We start from the raw sequence: 21,800 nt of genomic DNA, 5'->3' as shown, positions 1-21,800 counted from the left end.
CTGCAAAGGTTATATGTATATATACATATGTCAATAAGGTTTTTAAAAAAATATATGTATATTTGTTAAAGACACATCTAAACCCTCTCTGTGCGGAATGTCGCTATATTCTTCACCCATCCACAGTGGTGATGGTGACATGGTGATGGACCAAGGGACAGTCCCATGGCATCAGCCACCTCTTCTGGAGTTCATTGTGACCCAAGAGGTCCCTGGGCCAGGGCAGAACCCAGGGCGGGGGAGGCACGTGGCTTTGATTTACTGCTGGCCTGAGGTAATTTGTTACCTGGTTTAATGGGTATTTCGAGCTGGGTGAAGTTAGTTGTTGTCCATAATGGGCATGAGTGACAGTGCCTTGGGTGACATTAATGCCTCACCTGTACTGGTGCTTTGTTACCATACATCTAATTAGTGAGGTGTCTGCAACTTTTAACAACCCCAAATTATCTTTTTTTAATGCCTTAAAAGTTGCGGTTAAGAAATTTGGCCTCTGTCGAGCGATGGTAGGGAAACATTGCCAGCGGCAAGGGCTCAGCCAGGGGTACATGGTGATGGGTTGCACCAGCAAGCAATGGAGGACCTGAGAGAGGAGAAGCCCCAGACCCTGGCTGGGGGCCCTGGCTCGTCACCAAGGCACAGCACGATGGCAAAGGGTGAAAAGCGAGTAAACTTGGGTTTTCTGCAGAAGAAAAAGCGAGCCACCCACACGCCAGGAAATCTCTCCTCTCCGTGTGGGTGGTGGAGGCCCCAAGATGAGTTATCTCTAAAGGGCGACTCTGGGGATACCTAGAGATCTTCATCAGTGTGGATTCGGTGCACACCGAGGAGGAAATATCAGTGTTGCCAGCTGGGGCTTTGGGTTTGTGTGGTGGTGTGTTTTTCAAAGATCTTTTTAGCAGCTCAGTTTAAAATCAGTTAGAAAATAGGAGCCTTCACCCCACCTCAGGCCATCTCTCCATAGACCTGTCCCACGGCCATCATCCCACCTGGGACAGTTTTGCCCTTTATCCCTCTGCATCCCTGTGGGATGCTCATGTGAGGCGATGGCAGGAGCAGGTGCCTGGCCCAAGGGCTTCTCTTTAAGGCTATTTAACGGGAAATAACAGGGCAGGGACAGCCTGAACCTGATACCTTACCAGCAGGGTAGGCAGCATCCCTTTAGCCATCCCCACCAGCTACCCCATCTCAGACTTTCGCTTCTCAGTGGGGCTCAGCTACAACACATAGGAAAACATGGTAAAATCAAGGCAATTACAAGCAAAAATCCCACTCAGTGCATTCCATGACTGGCATTCTCTGGGATTCTGTTAGGGTTGGAGCAGGATCAGGGCTTGCAGGCAGATAGGATGCTTGCCAAGTGAGGAGGGATGCATGGTGAGTTACAGCTAACACCTATCTACATATATAACAATGTGAAACTCCTACACCCACGTAAGCTCCTTCTCCACTTGCGGGGGGCTGACATTTAAACTGTAGAAGCTCACACCCAGCTGATGGCACAGCTGGTAGGGACACACCTGTACCACAGCCACTGCTGAAAAAAAAGAATCACTACCCCAAAGTGAGGTAGGCAGAAATTAGCATTAATTAGGGGCAAACACACAGGTAAAAACTTCATTGTGCTCGTAACACAGGGTTATATGCCACTCTGAAAAGTGCTCTCCATGTTAGGAGGAACTAAATATATATATATATTTACTATATATAAAAACTTGAACCTGGCAGAGATTTTTGCCTAGACAGAGAACAGCTGGCTCCATCTTAGCTCATAAGAAAATTAAGGAGGAAGGGGAAAAAAGCAGCAACCCCAACACTGAATGTTTATATTTCCACCAGCTACAAGGAGGTTTCTCCAGCTGATCTGCCTCATGGTGCAACTTGCTACAGCTTACTTGTTAGCCAGCTGCTTCATATCAAACCCAAAGGCTTTTCCATATGTCACAGAAAGCCTAACAAGAGGCTAAGCAGGCTGCATTAAAGGGTAATTGGAGAGTTATTTGCCATAAAGGCAGGCAGAGGAGCCCCAGCTGCAGGAAGGAAACATCCCATGTTGCTGCAACATGGAAAAGGTTTTCCCAAAGCAAGGAAGGAGCAGTGCTGCTGGGTCTCATGAAACTGCAGGCAAGTAGACAGGCAGCTGTAGAGCCTAGGCATGCAGTACTGCATTGGATGGGAAGGCATCGATGGTCTGGGGCAGGTTTGCTGCCAGCACAGGGATTAGAGTAAGAGCCTGATGCGAGACTCAGGAGGAGCAAATAAACAAACGGTGTAATAGTGAATCACCCAAAGTGACACAGGTGCTGGGGTCACCACCCCTGCTGCCTTCACAGGCTTTCCTACTGTGTGGTTGGACTTATGAAAACAACCAAACAAGTGTTTCCAGTATCTCTGCACACAGAACAGCCTGTGAGTCCTCTCTGTGGCCCCTGGGCCAGAACAGCAAAACCTGTGAAAACCAACCCATCTGTCCCTGCTTGTGGTGAGACAGCATCCCTTGCCCTTCCTCAACATCCCAGACCTAGCCCCACCTACCCGACTGCTGGTCCTTTTTCAAGCTGAACAATCTAGGCAGAGGAAAAGCACCCCTGAAATACAGTGAGGGAGGGGGATCTATGAAAGTCTGTTGTTTGTCTCCCTCCTGTGGATAGATGCACAAATAAAATTAATGCCCTCATCTCCCCCCGGGCGTCTGGTGATGAAACATCCTTTTTGCTATCTCTTTCAGAGGATTATAAAGCAGGGCACTACCTGAACGCAGCTGTGAGCAGCATCAGGGTAACTGCATCCCACCAGCTGCAAGCTCCCCTAGAGCCCCTCTGAAGCGTGCTGCCACACCAGCACTCTCCAGCTCCTCTGGAGATTAAGTCCACATGTTACTCATACGCAGTTAGAGTGAGGAGTTGCTGGCAGCAAAGCCAAGCTGACAAAATCTAAATGCCCTATTTTTGCGTGCCAGACACGTTGAACACTGGTTTCCCTGTGCAGCGTTGCTAGTTCTCCTCTCCCTCGTACATTTCTTCACAAATCACCCCAGGTCCATAACTCCTGGTTACAGCTCACCATTTCACCCACGGATGGGAAGGTCCTCAGTGAGGGAAGCATCTCAGTGCTGGGACTGTGTCGGCGATCCTGGCTCCTCAGCAGCGTGCCGTGTCGCCAGCCATCCGTTATTCACTGTTTGTAAGGCACCAATGCAGAGCACCACTTTGGCTCCCAAGCCAAGGAAGACAGCCCAGCACGGATGCCGCCACAGAACTGGTGTGTTCAAGGCACCTGCTAGATTTTGGAGTTTGTAATTCGTGTAATTGGAGTTATTCTGATGTTTAACATTTGACAAAATAGCTATAATGTCAAGCCAACCTCATGCAAACTTAAGTGAGCTACTTGCACAGGCAGCAACGATTCAGCGTGTTGGTGTATGGCCTCTGTAATTAAGAAAAGTTAACACAGATAAAAAGGAATAGGGGGCAATTTTAAAGGAACACTTTCCTGGCATTTGCCCACAGTATTTTCACAATATTTTGCTGCAGTAAGGGAAAACAAAACCCCATAACAAGCAAAAGGCAACTGGTTCAATTCCAGTCAGGAGATATTTGTCTCGTGCTTCTCCCCTCGTCTCCAATAATTGTGTTGTGGATGGTCATAAGTGAATGTAACACAAGTGGCAAGTGTGACTTTAGTCCTATCTAATCTAAATCTAATCTGAAAACCTCAGTTTCTTTCCGCCTACAAGCTCCTGAGAGAAAGAGGTGAGCAGGAGGGCTGTGAATGTAGGAGCCCCAGACCTCAAAGAACTGCAATAGCAGCACTCTGAGAGCTGTTGCTCATCCGCACATTGATCTCATCACTGTCTCAGAGCAGCGTTTCCTTCCATTCTTTATCTGCAGTGGCTTTTTTGGGAAAGGCCTACAGAAAACCTGTCCTCCTTACACCTACTGACCATGGGTTTTCCTACAATCAGGTGTAGAAAGATACACGAGTTCACACTCTCGTAGCCCACGTGACACATGTACTATTCACTTCCAAGCATTTCTTCACTTCTCTTCAAGAGATGCGGGAGTCTTCCACAACGTCAGGGTTCTCAGCTTGGAATTACATTCCCGCTTCCAACACTTCGCTCCTCCCCAAAGGCTCTGTTCACCATTTTTCACGTTGGGAAAATGAATCCTCAACACCTCAGATACATGAAGGTCCCTTTAACATGAATCATTCTTTTTCAAAAATCCCAGGGGAGGTTGAAAGGAATGACTTTGTACACTACTTTCTAACAGTTTTTTTTCTCCTTAGAAATACACAACATTATAACAACTGTCTACAGTCTCCAGCATGCCCATGCCTCCCAAACTGGACAAGCTAAATTAACAAGTAATTTTACTGTCATCTTTTCACAAAAGCATAGAAAGATGCAATTTATCATTCTTGAAGTTAAACCCAAGAATATTTATTTTTAAAAGAAATTATTAAAAAAAGATTTCACATTAATAAATGCCAGCCTCAGTAACTGCACAAACAAAATGCTTATTTTCGTGACCGTTTATGTTCTATGAGCAGAACAACAAGTCTGTTCCGAAGGAACTTTATTTCCTTTGCATATGACTTGCAAAATAAGTCCTTCAGCCTTTTGCGCAGACCTCCTAGAGAAGGCAGGCTGTGGCAGTTTGGGATGTTCAGCATGCTCTCAAAGAACTCTTTCCACAGGTCAGCATTGGCAAGCCTGCAAAGGAACAAAAATGCCTCAGAAGAAATTGTAAATTCAAGCTGATAAAATACTGTTTCCCACGTTTAACTCCCTCCCTCCCAAGTTAGTGGCTGGAGCAACTTCAGATAACACAACACAGATTCCGTTGGGGCATGCTGCTTAGCGAACCAGTGGGATTTTTCCTCATTAGTTGTTTCCTCCTTCCAGGCAGCAAGTAGCTGAGGATGCCAAGCAATTTGCTACATGCACTGCTGAAACGCTTCGTGGGCTTAAGTTGGCGAGTTCTACAAAGCAGTTCCCATGCACTGAACTCAGTTTCCAGGGCATCAAGAAGTACATACACAATACTGAAGGCTGTACAGAAACTAACTTCAAACAAACCTGGTACTAATGATGCATCTTTCTAGACAAGGGAAGGTTTTGAAAAGATTTTTGACACCAACCTTCTGAAGGCTCCTTCTGGCTTCCAGATACCGTTATCATTCTTCACTTGCATGTAGGTACCAAAAAGCATGCAGTATACTGTTGCTGCAATGCCAAAGTAGTCTGTCTAAACAAAGTATAAACAAGTTTCATATTAAAAATGTATTGAGACCACTAAAAATTAGCTGAAAAATACTCTGCGGAGCCAACAGGGCAAGCTCTGTAAGAAGAGGGTTCAGGACTGCGTTTTTAAAGCAACAAGCTGAAGCTACAACTCTAGTGCCAAAGTCTAATATTTCACTGCTCCATTTATTTACATCAGATGCATGCAGCAAGCTCCAAACATTCAGGTCTCTATGCAATCTTGTACCTGGTAGTTCCATGGTTTCTGTGTCAGCATTTCAATACACTGAAATCCAGATGTTTCACACTTTGCAGTAAATGCTGTTCCTTCAGGGAAGAGTTTCATGTCTATACTCTGGCCCAAGTCAATGAGCGTCAAGCCATGAGAGAGACTGTCTATGTCACATGTATCATTGTCCAGAAACCTTCAACCGTGACAACAAGAAGTGGTCATGTAAGTATCAAGGCTATGATATCATGACATGCTGGCATCTCAAGTAGCAAAGGGAAAGACTTGCCTTTCTCCAAGTATGAAATTGTCAGGTTTAATGTCACCATGAATGATTTTGCAGCTGTGGAGCTCTTCCACCATATAAAGAATTTTTACAGCAAAGTAGATTGCAAGTGCCTGCGGCATCACTTTTTCAGGAAGTTTTTTATAAATATTGATGGCATTCTGTAAACAAAAAGATAGCAAAGAACCATCATCTACACAGAAGCAACTTGATAGGGATTACAGGTCCATATTGATAAACACAGAACATGTTCACAATGAACATAAAGTCCATAAAGTTGAGAGTAGAGGAGACATCTGAATATTGTGATGTAATAGCACTCCAAAAAGAGTACAGTTGTTCCAGAGCACAAGCTGATCACACTTACCAGCAATGTTCCATAGTTGTACAGCTCACCAACCAAAATGCTTCCATTTTGAAAGAAATGAGCAGAATAAAAGTGGATATAGAGATGGTGTATACTTGGATTGAGCCTTTCTACCAGTTGTGTTGCTATGTAGAACTCCCAAGCATTGGCAGGCTTCTGGACCTGTAACCAAAAAGTTGAAAATCTATTAGCATTAAAAGCAGAAATTGTTCTCATGTTGGGTTTTTTTGTTGTTTTTTTAATGGCAGACTAGGCATTTTTCCTTCTGATCAAAATACTTATATCTACAGTAATTAACCTCAGGTCGATACACTCAATGATTAATCCTCTTGAATCAAGACTTCAATTACACACCACAATTCCTTACTGGCTTATGCATTCCTTTGTGTTATTTCAAATGTCAGTCTTTCTGCAACATTGATGTTTCTGCTGGCAACAGACATTTTGTGTAAGAGAGAAGGCTTTTGAAGTCAAAACAGGAAAACACTTCCAACTCCTTCCCTTAATATTTCCCCTGCTATGTTGAACACCTGATGCTTTAAAGTTTTTCAAACTTAAGTCACCTTTACATACTAGAAAGCACTTAGTTAATATGTTACGCTAAAAAGATTTTTGCTGAAAGCTTACATGTTGTAGAGGAGATGTGCAAAAAGATTACAAAGGTAGATCTGATGTGGAGTGGCTAAAGGGGGGGGGTGTGTGTGTCAACATAACCACATAACCACGTTTCTGCCAGACTGTAGTAACTGTCCCCGTGCCCTCTCCGCCAGCAGCAGATGCAGGGGTGCACGACTTCATACAACCCTCTTGGGCTGAGCTGACCTTGCAGTTGCACAGACCTTCCTTTTAGCAGAAGGTCTGATGTAAACACGTTATCATCCGTTGCTCATTCCTGCACTGAAGCAGCTTGGAAGAGAGGGCAGAGCAGAGAGGGAGCTGCTCAGTCTACAATCGCCGTCAAGACACGCGCGTTTATTAATAAAACTGCTCCAAAGAGGTACCGCCCAGAAAAGTCTACGTAATAGCCAGCTGTCACCAAACAGGCTGGCTGCACAAAGTGCAAAAGTGCTTGTGGAAAGCTAGTGGGCATGTATCAGGAACAAAGAGTGGCTCTGATTTTATTATCGATCCACACATGTTTTCATTTGTTGTGGACTAAGAGCACTTGCACAAGTAGCTGCCTTTGTTCAGCCAAGGCAGGCAGCCTGGCTGTAATTCTTACTCTTTAGGATACTTGTGACTGCTTTATAAAAGAAAAGATGAAGAGACAAGTCAAGAGGATAAATAACTTCCTATGTAGAATCAATCAGACGTCACAAAACTAAATCTGACTAAGGCATAAGGATAGACCAATATGCTTCACTTCATATTTATAAATAAGAAAACTCAGCAGAATCCACCCAGGGTAGGTGACTTTACTACAAGACTCCAGAATTTTCCAGCAGAGCTATTCTGAATCAACGCTACTTACCTTGAATGTTACTTTCTGATTGTTTCTAGGGTTACTTGCATCCAGAACAGAAGCTTGATAGACTTGGGCAAAAGCTCCCTCTCCAACCAAGCAGTCCACGTGGAATGAACTGGAACCTTTTAAGAGATTAACATTAAGTTCTGCTTGCAAACTTCACAGAAGAGACATCGCTACTCAGAGAAAAAAAAAACCACACACAAAGCACAAGACCACAATCCTATATAAGTTATTGCTTTAACCCTTGTGCTAGTCTTTCTCTACAATGTCTTCTTGCTAGCCAGCCTTTCCATGGAAGAGAGCCTGTACTCACTCTTGAGAACAAGAGTGCTGTGAAGTGCCACATACTAAAAATCAGTGTTTCTATTATAGTCTGACTCTCTGGAAGTAATCAAATTCTAAAGTGCATTCCTTAAAAAGTAAACATTAATGTTTAAGTCATACAAGTATGTTGCAATTACTGTTGTGCAGATTTTGTTGACACAGGACTGCTGCTGTTCTATAAAAAGTTGTCAGTTGTGTCACAGATTATGAGCAAAGGAAAACTAGGAAAATTCCCTACTCAAAAAGCCTAATCAAAAATGCTTATGCTACAAAAGACAAACAAAAAACCCCAGGTCTAATTTCACATCTGAGGTTTAGATAATCTGGAAGCTCTCTGGATATACACTCAAATAAACCGAACTAGAAAAATAGTTCAGGGGTTCCCAGAAAAACTTCAAGATATGCTTTAACATGAAATGTTTGAAGTAGCTCTTACCAAGTGAGAGTTCAGCCTTCAGTTTGATGAACGGAAGAGCAGATTTCCATTCAAAGTAGTTGGCATAGGTGTGGAGTGGTTTAGGAAGCTCTGATAAGAATTTGCAAATCAATTCCTTATTCCAAGGGTTCTCAACAAGGACTTCATGGAAAGAAGAAAAATACTTAAGCTGTAAGAAAAGTGTCATTTCAAAGAGGTAACACAAGCTTACACTTGAATGAGTATCACTGATTTACCAAAAAACCTCACAAAAATCGAAGAGGGATAAGTATTGCTCTATTTTGACAATCCAGCTTTTATACCTAAGTCTTTCCTGCCAAAGCCACCCAGAAAGACAGAGGTTTCTGAAGTATTTGAGCCTCAAAACTAGCAAAGAACCCTTAGGCAATCCCAAGTACTCCTGTATTTCAGAATATCTTTGGCATCACATAATACAAGTAACTACCCCCACACTTGTCCTTCCTTATTTCACTCGTACATATGCAGTGACCTTGCAAGGAGCTGTGGGACAGTTTGCTCACTGCAGTGACCACCTTCACGTTGGAACAAAGCACTGCTGCAAGAACATGACACTTCTTCGGTCTCAGACTTGATGGAATAAAACTGTAGGCAATGCTCTGTACCTGCAGCTCTAACGCTCTGGGCTGTCCTGTCCTGCCCAGCTCCAGACAGCTTTTTGTGGGAAATTTTGTCCGCCCCAACAGACAAGGAATATTCAGTTTTGCTCACGGCAGTCTGCTCATGTAATCTTTGAGAAGCAGCTGTAGCAATTCCTTGAATTCCATTTCCTTGTAGTTCTCCTTCTTTTGCAATGTGTTCAGAAGCAGGGCTATGTATTTAAAGCAAAATATTATAGACAGTACTGCCATAGTATTTTTGCATCTTCAGCAAGCAAAAATATGTCAAATGTCCATGCTTGTGACCTTGGTCATAGCCAACATTAAGATGAATAAGATGGACATTTCTTAAGAAAATAAGATTTAGTCATATCAGGCTACCCATTGTCTAATAACTTTCAAGTTCATTGGCCAACAAGTTCAGCCAATATTGAAAAGAAAGCAGTAGTTCTCCACACACAGCCATTACAATTTTTTTGTCAGTTAACTCTTAATTTAAATGTGTCAGAAAAGTCACAGGAGCACTTTTAGAAGCATTGCCATCACACCCAGGTTCATGTAACTCTACAAAGCAGTCAGACACAAATCCATATTACTTGGAAAACTTGAGTCAAGAGCAGCATAGCAGACCTGCCAAGCCTTAAGAATCTCAGCAAGTCATGACATACCTTAGCTTCTTAGTTTGTGTCGGCTTGTGCAGTTCTTCAGAAAAATCCAAATCCATTTGTGGCAAGTCATCCCCACAGGCTGAACAAAGGGAGTAGCAACAATAGCAAATGTTAATTTTCCCCAAAGGCAAGCACATTTAGAGTACTCTTCTATTTCCTGGAAGCGTTCAAGGCCAGGCTGGATGAGGCTTTGAGCAATGTGATCTAGTGAAAGGTGTCCCTGGCCCATGGCAGGGTGGTTGGAACTCTATAATTTTTAATGTCCCTTCCAACCCAAACCAGTCTATGATTCTTACCCAGGCAAGGTTAAGACACACTGCAGCTGTGAAAGCTGATAAGGTATCACAAAAGCTAGAACTGAATAAGCCTATTTTAAAATATATGAATAAAGATAATAGCTCAATTTCTTTAGGGACTCTATTGCAAGACTAAACAGGGGCAGACAAGCATAAAAGGTGCCCCCAGAAGAAGAAAGTCCTGGGATTCAGTCAATTTTTTTACTATTTACAGCCCCTTGGAACAGTTCAGAACAGCAGTTCAACAGCACAGTCAAAGCCTCTCTTGTTCCTTGCTACCTTCTCTTATTCCTCCAAGTAAAAACTCTTGGAAAGCTTCTGTGCTGGGCCAGCCCACGCTCCCAGCTGCTGATCTGCAAGGAACGTGTCCTCAGAAGTAGCAGCAGTGGGAGCCATACCTATGTGGTATTTGGCAAGGTCTGCAAGGTAACCAGGGCACAGAAATGGAGTTATGCAGTACTAGATTAGATGCTCTCAACCTGAAGTAGTTATTTTACCTTTGTCCTCCAAAGCTTGTCGCAAATGTGCCGACAGGTAGTTAAATGGTGTTGATACAAGCTGGGCAGCTCGTGCAAAGTCTCTTGTGTTGTTTGGACTAGGAGCTAACGTTTTACTACTGCTGGGTACATTCCACACTGTATAATCATCCCTCAAGAACTCCAGTGTCCCTGTTTCTTCCTAGACAGAAAAAAACCCATAAAGATTTAAAAGTAAGCTATCAAAACTATCCTACCAGAGCTGCAGTGTAACCTACCAGCAGCCTCTGCAGTCAGTTTCAATTGAGTGTGCATGTATCAACTTACAGTATTAGAAAAAGAAAGGAATGGCGATATAACCTAAATAACAGGTTTACATAGTTTTGTATCAGACCTGAATGCTGGCAATAAACAGTATCACAGCAAAATTCTAGACAGCAGAAGTCTGAAAAAGCTCATCTCAGTACTTAGTGATCACTTATATCTAAGCAGCCTGAAGATTTATGCATCTCCTTGGCTATGAAAACTGTTAGGCAGTTATTGGAACATGAAGTGTTGCTTGCTGCCTGTGCTTCCTCCCTCAAACAGATGCCAAATCCATCCATAAACTTCAGCCAGATTTGTTCTAGAAGTCTCCACTATCAAGCTCCTAGAAGTTCTGTGAAAACTAACAGCTGAAAAAGTTCATCCCATTGTCAGGAAATGGGAAAAGGTATCTAGACTTCAGCTAGGTATCATTCATAAAAATATTGAAGGACTGGGATAGAATAAAGGTAAATACAACTACCTCCAATATCCCCTATAAAGATTTAACCTATTTTCAAGGCTGATTCATGCAATGAGATCAAACACTCACTTCTGTGCCTGCTGTACAGTCAGCCAAGGGACGTTCTCCAATAGGTCTGGGCTCTTCTGGCTTGTTTTTACGCTGTGGGATCCTGACAAAACAGATAGCTTAGAATAGCTTTTCCCCAAGAACTTTCCCAGGCAGACTGATCTTAACAAAGACGACTTGGTTTGAATTTTTATTTAAAAAATTTGTTTAAAGAATTCTATTTGCAGATACTTAGAGAAGTTGCAGTAACTCAAAGAGTTAGCTATCCACACTTATCCAGAAAATTAAGCATCTCAAGCACACTGTCCAAACAGGAAAGTTGCGCAACTCCACAGAGAAGCAACTACAGCTTTCTCATGCCACTTCCACACAGCTGCTGGTGATTGTATTCAAGCCAATCCTGATACTGCAAATAAAGTCACAGCAAAATTCCATGGAATAGAATCAATCCTATATTTAATTCTTAACAAAATGAACTCAGCTGTTACTTTTTTCCTCCTTACCTGCTGTTCTCTTTTTCATTCTCATCTTCAAAGATAGAAAATGCAGGCATGACAGGAGCAAGAACATTAGTTTTCAGACTTCCATCAGGCTCTTAAAAAGAAAAGATAACCAATATCATCTTCACTCAATGAAGATTATAAAATTTTCACACCTAACCAAAAATGATGTTCATGGCTGCATCCAGCTAGACCAGGAGCATTCTCAGAACTGCCACTCAAATCACCTTTCCTGTAAGCTCTGGGAAATGGAGAAGATTTTTCCATCTCAAAACTGGCCAGGAATACAGAAGCCTTATTGGTTGCCTCTGTCCAGTTGTGAAAAATCCCTGTGCTTGCTGTTGTAAGCCACTGCTACTGCCTGGTTTTCAGACAATTTTAACTTGCAATAAGCTGGCAGTTCAGATACTCACACCCAGCCTGCAAAATGTTTTAGAAAAAAAGCTTTGCTCATATGATGTACCAGCAGTGCCCTTTTCAAAGTCAGGGTTTAAATACCAAAGAAGTCTCTACAGAGAAGCAACATATTTAACACGGACATTAATAAGCCTGCTAACAGTGAAGTGCTTCTGCTGTTCTCAAATGTGCATCAAAAGACTGTCAGTAAATTAAATTAATTATCAGGAAAGAAGTGGCTTCTTCACACCTAATCAAACAACTACTTATCTCAACATTATGAGCACTGGTGGAAGGGGTAAACAGGAAATAAAGGATTGAAATATCATGGACTGAAAAATTAGTACTTACCACTTTTTCTGCAAAAGACTTCAAATTGCTCCTCGCTTTCCTCAAGAGTAGATGGCTCAGGCAAGATGGGCGTTTGAAACATATCCATGAGAAATCCTAAAAAAAGAAATTAAAACCACAAGAATATCATCCACAGTAAAAGAAACGTTATTTCATTGTGTATCAAATTAAATTTTCATTTATCAAATACCAATAACCAATTACTCCTTCACATTGCATTTGAACACTCCAGACAACTGAACAAACACTGGGAGATCTGACTTGGCCAACACATACTTGTTGGCAGCATGGCCTTTTAATTTTTTTTCATCTTCGAGATGAGATTTCAAGTTCTCCTAAAGGAGCAAATTCTCCTTTAACTTCTGAGATATTTGGAAAACTAATGAATATCACAAGCTTTTCTTTTTCTTTTCTTTTTATAGGTATATATTCAGCTGCAGCAGTTTGCTACACGTTAGTGGTTAATGGCCTTACTATGAAAAACAGAAGAACATGGCAGAAGAGTAAAAGAGTAATATAGCATCAGGATGTTACTACTCCACATCTGACATCAGAAATACAATTACAATTTCCCTTTTAGGATTTTGAAAAAGCAATGTTTAGAATTGACAATGTCTGTTAAATAACCAAAGCCTTTTGCATAAGTCCGCCTTGTCTCAGCTTTGGGGGAAGCTCAGCATCAGTTGATTTATTAGCTTCCTAACAGTCATCCACATTCATCTGTCGTAGGTCTTCATCTCAGAAACAGGAGTCTCTGACAGTACTGGCAAGAGCGGCTCTGAGAACATGCTGCCCAACGATGCCTGGCAGGCAGTTATCACCAGTGACTAACAGTTTACAGGATGTAGCTGCTGGGATGTTATTAAAACACCTATTTCTGGTCAAAAGCTTTGGGTCATCCAGACAATTGCGAAAGAAAAGTACCAATTGATTTTCCTCTTTGATTGAATGGTGCATGTGCCCATCACTAGATAGCCTCCTTGTATATTCAGCTCCACTAAAATTACCGGGCGAGATCACATTGACTCCAGTGGAACCAGCATGCTATTCCAGATGCATACCCAATGCTTCCTTCGTATGAACTGTAGGTGAAGGTTGCACTTTGAGTGGTGTTGCCTGTGTTGCTCCTCCCAGTGATGTGTTTGGGGTAGCTTGAGAAGCATTTCCAGAAGCAAAGGAAGGATTTCCAACTCTAGATGCTAGAAAAGAGAACAGCAAGATAATTTCTGAAGTAGCCTGGGATTGTTTATTAACATTTCAGTAGCTAGCAAAATGTTAGTAAGAGGAGTAAACAAGGTGAGTAGCAGAATAAGAGCCCAGAATTTTTGGGAGATATTCTGGCCTGTTCAGAGATCTGCTTGGCAGATTCCCGAGGGAGACTGCCCTGAAATGCAAGAGGGACCTTGAACAGCTGGGTGGCCTCTGAGGACTCCATCTTCAATTCCCAGGAATGATCCGTTCTGACAAAAAGTCAAGCAGACAGGAAGCCAGCAAGGACAGACTGCAAATTTCTGACCGAGCTCAAACAAAAATGAATTGCACTGAAGGTGGAAACAGGGACTGGCTCCATGGAAGGGAATATACAGACAGTGACCAAGCATGCAGGGATGGAGCTAAAGTCAAAAAGCTTAGATAGGGTTTGAATTAGTAGCCACATCCTATTGATACCCAGCAGTAACAGTCATACCAGTCTCTATCAAAACTGGGCTCATTACCTTCTTTCACGTCCACAGAAGTAGTTAGTCTAGTGGATCTCTTGTTAGGGTGCCTTCAAAGGAAAGATTAAGAAGTTAGCTTGAAGTAAAAGCTGTTATTTAAATTCCAGCTTCAGTTCAGGACTTAGCAGTACTGCACTCTAAGCAGTAAGGAGGCCTTTCCCAGTCTAGAACAAAGGAAATATCCCAGACAGACAGCAACTATGGAGCATATTTTTTTTTTCCCTCATGAACGACTCCTTTTAGTCACACAAAGGAAGCAAGTGAGAGATCCTTTAGAATATTATTACAGACTGCTCCCCAGGAAGTTTCTCATACAGTTGCCAATAGGTATAAAACCAAAAGGCAGCAGACTTGTTTAAAAAGGTTAAAATGCAGGCATGAAATACAGCATTGGATACAGCTTGCCTCCAAGTAACTCCATGAGTGAATGACAACTGGTCCCATCTCCTCTTGTTGGCCAAGCTTAGCCATGCTTGCTTTGCTGACCTAGGTTTCTCCCTCTGACCCCCAATTTTGTTTTCTGTATTAGCTAAGTTACACAAGCAAGAGGGAGAAGATAAATACAAGCACTTTTTTCCTTCTCTGGAGACCTTTTTGGCCAAGATGTAACATATGGGATCTGCGTGGACTAAGCATATCCTGTTGTTTATTTCAGGCATGCCAGGGACAGCAAAGCTGAATTACTTGAGTTACACACTGAATTTCCTCTTAGTTATTACAACTAAAAGACAGGGTTAAAGGCATTAAAAACTGAAATAAGGACTGTAAGTTTGATCTATGTTTAAATATTGGTTTCCACTGGCTACTTCAGATTACTTTTTCTTTCATAAGAGGAAGAGCCTTTTTTTAAAGTTAATTCTCAGCAGAAGTGACGACTGCACAATTTGCAGAGCAAGAATTAGCCTGTTTATACATACTGTTCTCCGGCACTCCAGTTAAGAGCTGAGTCAGGATGTGGCTGTTCCTGAGCTGAAACATTATTGAATGGAGGGTGTAACAAACTGCTCTGGAGTTCTCCAAGCTCTAGCTGAGTTTTGACCACATCCTTCTTATAAGGTGCTTCCCAAAGGGAGGTTGATATCTTCTGGCAGCCAGGGGGTTTCATTGACTGCAGTGTAAGAGCAGCAGATGATAAGGTACTTGACTGAGGCTGGTCTGGCACCAGACTTTGGGTGTTTTGCAGATCTGAGTTTCGACAAGATGCCATCCGGTTCTGCTGTAGAGCTGCACTGGGTGCCACGTGTGGATGCACCTTTAGAGATGAGAAATGCTCTTTTACACTCAAACACCCCCCCACAAGTACAGCCATTGCCATTTTCCCTTTTATTTCTGCATAACTAGAACAGTTTTTCATGCATAAGAGAACTTTCATATGCAACTACACCTAAACTGCAGAGAAGCAAAAATGAACTTTAGGATTTAACAATTAAAATATATGTCATCAAGTACTTAAAGTTATGCCAGGTGCCTATACTAGTCAGGTATTGCAGCCTGAACTTCAAGATTTGGTTAGCGACCTACTCTGGTTACTGTTTAAAGCATGGTTAAATTTTCTAAGTTCATGAAGACTGCTCCTGTTGATCACAGTACATAACATACCACTGTCTTATTTGGTTCAGCTGATGTTGTAGATGCTGGTTCCAGCCTAGTTTCCTCCAGGCTTTTGGTGAGCTGGGTGAGCTGTTCCAGCTTCTGCTGTAAGGCTTGCAGTTCAAGGACAGCTGACTCTTTTTTCCTTATGGAATCTCTCTCTTCTTCTTCTAAGGATTAAACAATGATATTGAGACAGTTAATCAGAATCCAAATGAGTTTCTCAACACAGACATTACAAGCTGCTTGAATTTAAAATGTTAGTCTGTGCAACTGCAGGACAACACTCAGATCTAGAGATGTAAGTTTGGGAGAGGTAGATACTTCCCACATGACCCACTGTGCCTAACCTCTCAGTCCTCACCCCTCAGGGGAGGGCTACACACACTATCTCAGTGCTGGCCTAGCAACCAGCAGCAGCTCTAAGGCTTTTAGAAGTTATTTCATGGGCTAGCCTACCTCTCATCTGCTGTGACCGTGGTGCCAGGCTCAACCACTTGTTTTAAAAATGTATTAGCATCTCCCCTCCTACCGAATCTCTCTTTTTTCCCCTGACTACAATTTATCCATTTCTTCCTTTACCAAATGAGATAATTAGTTCTTTTGTCCAGCAACATTCCCCAGCAACTTTTCTTCTCCCTTCCTATAAACGGTCAGATACACAACTAACTCACTTCTGAGCACCTGCTCTATTTGCACTCAGTGGTTTTGCTTCTCCAAGACTTGTCTATTTGAAAGACCACCTACTTTTTCTCCAAAATGTCATCAATTCAGCAAATAAAGGTATTACCTCGAATTACAAACTTTGTCTTTTCTATGCCTTGAGACCATCCCAGCTACAAGCACACCGTCACTGACTAATACAAGGGGCATCCCACATCTACATTGGCCAAAGAAGGCCAAGTGAAGAGAGTGTCAACTCTTCACTGCAGGATGCTTTTGACTGACTTGCGTCAAGGACAAAGTGTGGCATCATACATAACCATACAACAGCTTAAAGCATGCTCTGCGCTCTCTGATTATAGCCTACTGATAGGACCCCAGGATACTCTCAAACTTGAATTACAGGTGGCAGAGCGTCGCAGCTAGAGCTCACATCAGAGTAACTAGTACTGTCAAGAGCTGCTCACACTTTCCTTATGTTTCCTCAGAAGAAACACCACTGTCTATAAAAATCTAGGTTTGAAAGGACAAACCCAAGGGATGAGCTTAAACAGTAAATATTGATGTCAGTTGTTTGGCATGTTACCCAATGTTTCCAAGCTCACCCCACCCCGTTTCTGTACAGGGATGCTAACTTGGACTTTGAGAAAGTTTTCATGCTTCAGTAGAGAGGTTAAAACAAAAAAATGAACGCAGCCAAGTACTAGTTTTTCAAGAATATGAGAATGTTTCTGAAATAGCTAGAGGGAAAGAGAAGAATACCCCATTCTTGCTGCCTTCTGAGGCGCTCATATTTCTTGAAGTATCTCTTGGCTCTGAGCTCCTCAAATGAAAGTTCAGAGTCTTCACATACAAGCAGATTTTTATCGTACATTGCAATCTGCTCACATTCAACAACAGTAGATGACAACTTAGGATGAACTTCAGATTTGGAAATGTATGTAACATACTTTCTGTGAGGAAAAACAAGAGAAAGCTCTATTCAAGTTTATTTGACTTATTCTGGGATTATATTAATTCTCCCACAGTGTGACTTTAAAAAAACCCAGACACTTACACTTCTTCTCTTCTACCAGAAGAGCAGGATTGAATACCAGCAGAATCAGGATCCTAAAGCACAGCAGAAGAAATAAAAAAATTCCAATATTATAGTTAACCACTCATTTTGACAAGACCAGCAACTGGGAATCCCCTAATATTTAATTTTGATTGAAGAGATGACATTTCAGACCACGAGAATGGAAAGAGAGCTCTACAAGTCATCAGAGCCTGAAGAAGTTCATCCCAAAGAATCATCCTGTTTGCTGTAATCTCTGAGCACTTTTGGAAGATGAGAGAGATCCCAGAGAACTGAGACAGATGTAGTTCTGGAAATTGCAGTCCAGAAGGACAATAGAACTAGTCAACCAGATAGTTTCTATTCTAAAAAACAGGAATGTTAAGTTATAGATCACTTGGGTTTGTTAAGACTAGATTGGGTGGCCACATTCAGTTTCTTTCTTTGACAAGCTATCCAACCTCAGTGCTACGGAACAGGCAGCAGATATAGTCAGTTTTAAGCTCTGTTCCATCATCCAAGAAATCTTTCCATATCTGCCAGTTTGGTATTGCCTGAATAGCCATGAGCACTTCAGAAAACAGGACCAAGTTGAGAAAGGTTACATCAGTTTCCCACTTGCAGTCTTTCAGTCTTTAACGTCACCCTCCGTTCACCTTTTATCTGACTGGGCCAGACTGTGATGAATTGTTACTAGCTTTGTCAAACCTCAAAAGACTGAGAGTGCTGCATTCTGGTACTTAGCTGCATTACAAGAAGTATGGTTTCTTTTTTTGGTTGTTTTATTGTGGGGAAGGAGGTGAAGGAAGATAATTACAGGGTGATGGGATTTGGACTGTGAAGTTAACTTAAGATCTCCATGAAGTATGAGAAGAACCTCAGCTGGGACTTGCTAAAGACTGACCTGGCAACCTACAGGGGGGCTAATGAACTGTGACAGTCATCTAGTTATTGCCCATTTCAACAGAGTGACTTCTGTAAAAAGCCACCATCCCACTGAGGGCCAGCCTGGAAATTTTTCTTCTGCCTCTGGCATTATCTTCTATATATTCTTAAAGAGGGTATTTAACAAGTAACTTGAATTTCATCAAAATGCAGTGTAGGCAATTTCTAAAAAGCATGAGTGGCACAGAATCTATTGATCTTCTTATTCCTCCAAAGAATGCTAACCAGGTGGATGGATCACACTCTCTCTGTGATTCTGGAAATGTGTTGAGTGACTAAAAACTGGGTCCCGATGCTTCCTAATTGAGATATTTCTATGAAGATGTTACTGATGTTTTTATATTGTAAGCATCACATTTTTGATATACACCAGATACACAGAATATTTTATCTTTCTTACTCAGTCAAGCTCATCAATCTAAACTTTATGTGAGGGCTCCACATTTTTCCCACAATGTCTAAATTGCTTATTAATAATCATTTACCTGAATTTTGCAAGCGTACACTGGGTCATTAAGATTTGAAACACCTTTTCGAGGAGCCATTTGATTTGCAGCATGCGAAGTTTGAAGCGGTTTTAGAACAGCAGCACCTGGGACAGATAACATAGGTTTGCATTAATGAACAGAAATTATTTTCTCAGGTATTAATTTCTATTAACTTTAAGCATTGGAAAACTAATAGCTCATTTTGAATATACTCCCCTTAAGAATTTTAAATATGGCCACGAAAACAGAAAAAAAACCCAGTTTCTACAGGAAACATTTTCTTCAGCGACAAAAATCACTGATCAAAGTACAAGATGCATCTAATTGAGCTTTGGCTCACAGGCAGATGTCTTTAGCCTCACCTTGCAAAGGAGGGTTCCGAGGATCATAATTCTGCAGCCAGCTAAATTGCAAGAAACGTCAGTTATTATCATTAAGTGATCCATCCCTCATTTCTCCCCACCCCCCCCAGGAACCTTTGATTTGCTTGTATGATCATCATACTATGAAACATAACACTAAAAAACGTTAATTACAGGACACTTATTACTGTATATGGACATATCCTGTTAGCATCATTATTTGCAAAAATAAAACAGCCTACAATAGGCAGCAGTATATGGAAACTGGGCTCTTGAGTTTTATCATCACCAGAGGGAACACATATCATCATGGCAGGCTATATGTATTATTGTCAACATATACCCAAGGTGGACTAAAAAAAAAAAAAAAATCCAGCTTGGATCAGGAAAGTGATGTCTGATTTTACTACAGTTCCAGCTACGGCCACAAACCAAAATCAAAGAGGATCCAAGTCAATCTGCAGCTGAAGTATGCATTCAGCTGGAAGTGTCAACAGAAATACAGGCAGTTCCAAGTTGAGCTACAACCAAGTAGCACACTCTGGAAAGCATACAGATGTCCCTGACTTGAAAAGCCAGGTGTCATTAGCACGGCCAACTTGCTCGAGCTTCCAAATAATGAAGCTCATACATAGCATTTCCAAAGCAGGCTGCCTGAAGCAGGCCAGGCTACACATCTTTACAGTTTGGATGTACTTAACATACACTAGACAGGAAATTAATTGATTAAGGGATTTTCTTTTTGGGTCCTACTTCACTGAAGACACACTGGTACAGTTTTTCTCAATACACCCTCTAAAACATCCAATAAATACTGAACATTAAAGTATTAGGCTTATACCTACCCTTAACAAAAATAATCATTGGTCCACCTCTGCTATAACACAAGGCATAGGCACACAAGAAAAAAAAAAAATTAACTGTATGCTATCTGAATAACTCAACAAGTAAAAGATGTGTCAGAATTACCAATACAGCTGTTGCAAGCTCTCTTGTGGCTGTGCCTGGTTATGAAGTCCTTTTTGAAGGACAGCTCCTGCACACTGTACATTGTCTTCATGTACAAGCTGTTGAGCCCAAGCAACATAAAAGCTGGACATCTTTGCACCAATTCCCCGTCCATACAGGTAGTCAAAATACTGGCAAGGAGAAGTGATCAACTCTGCCTGCATAAGAGAAAGATGCATAAGTACTTTCAAAAATATCCAAGGGAGCTGCAGGCAAAAAAAACAGTAACAGCTTCTTGGGTATCATCATAGGAAAGCATTATTTTCTAAAGATAAAACCAGGTAGTAGATAAGATATCCCTCACAAGCTAAACATCTTAATAACACAGCTTTAAAAAAATATGCTGTCATTCAGCAAGACTGAAGACCTCTCAGAGCTCTTAGAGAGTGCAATATATCTGAATTCCATGCCCCACCCCTGAGGGCTCCTTTTCCTCCGACAACTCTTTTAAGTCACAGAACTGCAGAACAGTGGGACAACTTTATTTTTTTAGAATATCTTAATTCCCCCTAAAGCATGCACCTACCAGCTTAATGCAGTAGTTAACAAATCTTGAATCTTGGTGGTACCTCTTGTCACTTAAGAACGTCTTCACAAGCTGCTCCAGGAGACTGGGCAAGCGGTTTTGTTTTTCTTGAAGGGGAAGACATCCTTCTACCCACCGCACATACCTGGAACACACTCAAGCAAGTTATAACCCTGCCGAGCGTCAGAAGCGACGCCAAAAGCCGAGCCACGGGCGCGCTGACCTGTCCCATGGCTCTAGGGGGTCCGTCCCTTGGTAGTTCCGTATCTGAGCCTCGTAGCTCCTGTAAGGCGAAGGGCAGATCAGGCTAGGCCAAAGAGGAAACACCCGGCGAGGAGCCAACCGCTCCCCTGCCACCGCCCGCCCGCCCTCCCCCCGAGGCGCTAACACCCCACAGCTCCGGCGGGCCGGCCGCGCCGGGGAAAAGGCTAAGGCCTGCGCCCCTGCCGCATCCTGCGCGCCCCGGCTCCCCTACAGCACCTGCCCCCTGCCCTAAGGCGGCGCCCAGAGCCGGCCCGGGTGTCCGCGGCGCCCTGCCCGCACAGAGGGGCCCGGGGGGTCCCCGCTCACCTCACGGCCGCCTCCATGGCCCCGCCGCCCCAACGGCCACCGCGGATTCAAACCCGCCGCGCAGGCGCGCCGCCTTCCCATTGGCTGCGCCTCTCCACCAATCCCGCCCGCGGGCCGCGCCTGCTCTCGCTCCATTGGGCGGGCGAGGCCCCGCCCCCTGCCCGGGCCGTGCCGGGAGGGCGGTGCGGGAAAGAATCGGTCTATGAAATAACACGTTGAGATTTGCAGAGGACGGCTCCTGACAGCACAGTTCACTGCACCTCGGTCCTGCTGAGCAAAACTTGTCCTCGGCTCCGCTCAGGTTGCTGCCTCCGCATGTAAAAATAAACAGGGGAGTGGCGAGGAGCCCACGGCCCTCTCCCTGTCTTCATTTCCCCAG

The 21,800-nt window shown here is 42.8% G+C and overlaps 1 protein-coding gene across 1 annotated transcript; it reads right to left on the bottom strand.

Annotated features, from left to right (window-relative positions):
* Window positions 1-4,518: 4,518 nt before the first annotated feature.
* BUB1 (BUB1 mitotic checkpoint serine/threonine kinase) lies at window positions 4,519-21,438 on the bottom strand. Its single transcript, XM_074899970.1, has 25 exons — window positions 21,422-21,438; window positions 21,075-21,134; window positions 20,852-20,996; window positions 20,287-20,483; window positions 19,318-19,358; window positions 18,953-19,059; window positions 17,523-17,575; window positions 17,228-17,418; window positions 15,812-15,972; window positions 15,130-15,464; window positions 14,210-14,262; window positions 13,556-13,693; window positions 12,495-12,590; window positions 11,751-11,841; window positions 11,269-11,350; window positions 10,434-10,614; window positions 9,641-9,719; window positions 8,979-9,184; window positions 8,356-8,496; window positions 7,599-7,714; window positions 6,128-6,289; window positions 5,764-5,921; window positions 5,493-5,670; window positions 5,143-5,249; window positions 4,519-4,714 (listed from the first exon to the last, which is right to left on the bottom strand). The coding sequence occupies exons 1-25, from the start codon at window positions 21,436-21,438 to the stop codon at window positions 4,519-4,521; spliced, it is 3,291 nt and encodes a 1,096-aa protein (XP_074756071.1).
* Window positions 21,439-21,800: the final 362 nt, after the last annotated feature.

Source organism: Athene noctua, chromosome 1 (assembly GCF_965140245.1).
Source record: "Athene noctua chromosome 1, bAthNoc1.hap1.1, whole genome shotgun sequence".
In the NCBI taxonomy this organism is placed as follows: domain Eukaryota; kingdom Metazoa; phylum Chordata; class Aves; order Strigiformes; family Strigidae; genus Athene; species Athene noctua.
This window is presented reverse-complemented; position numbering and strand designations above follow the sequence as displayed.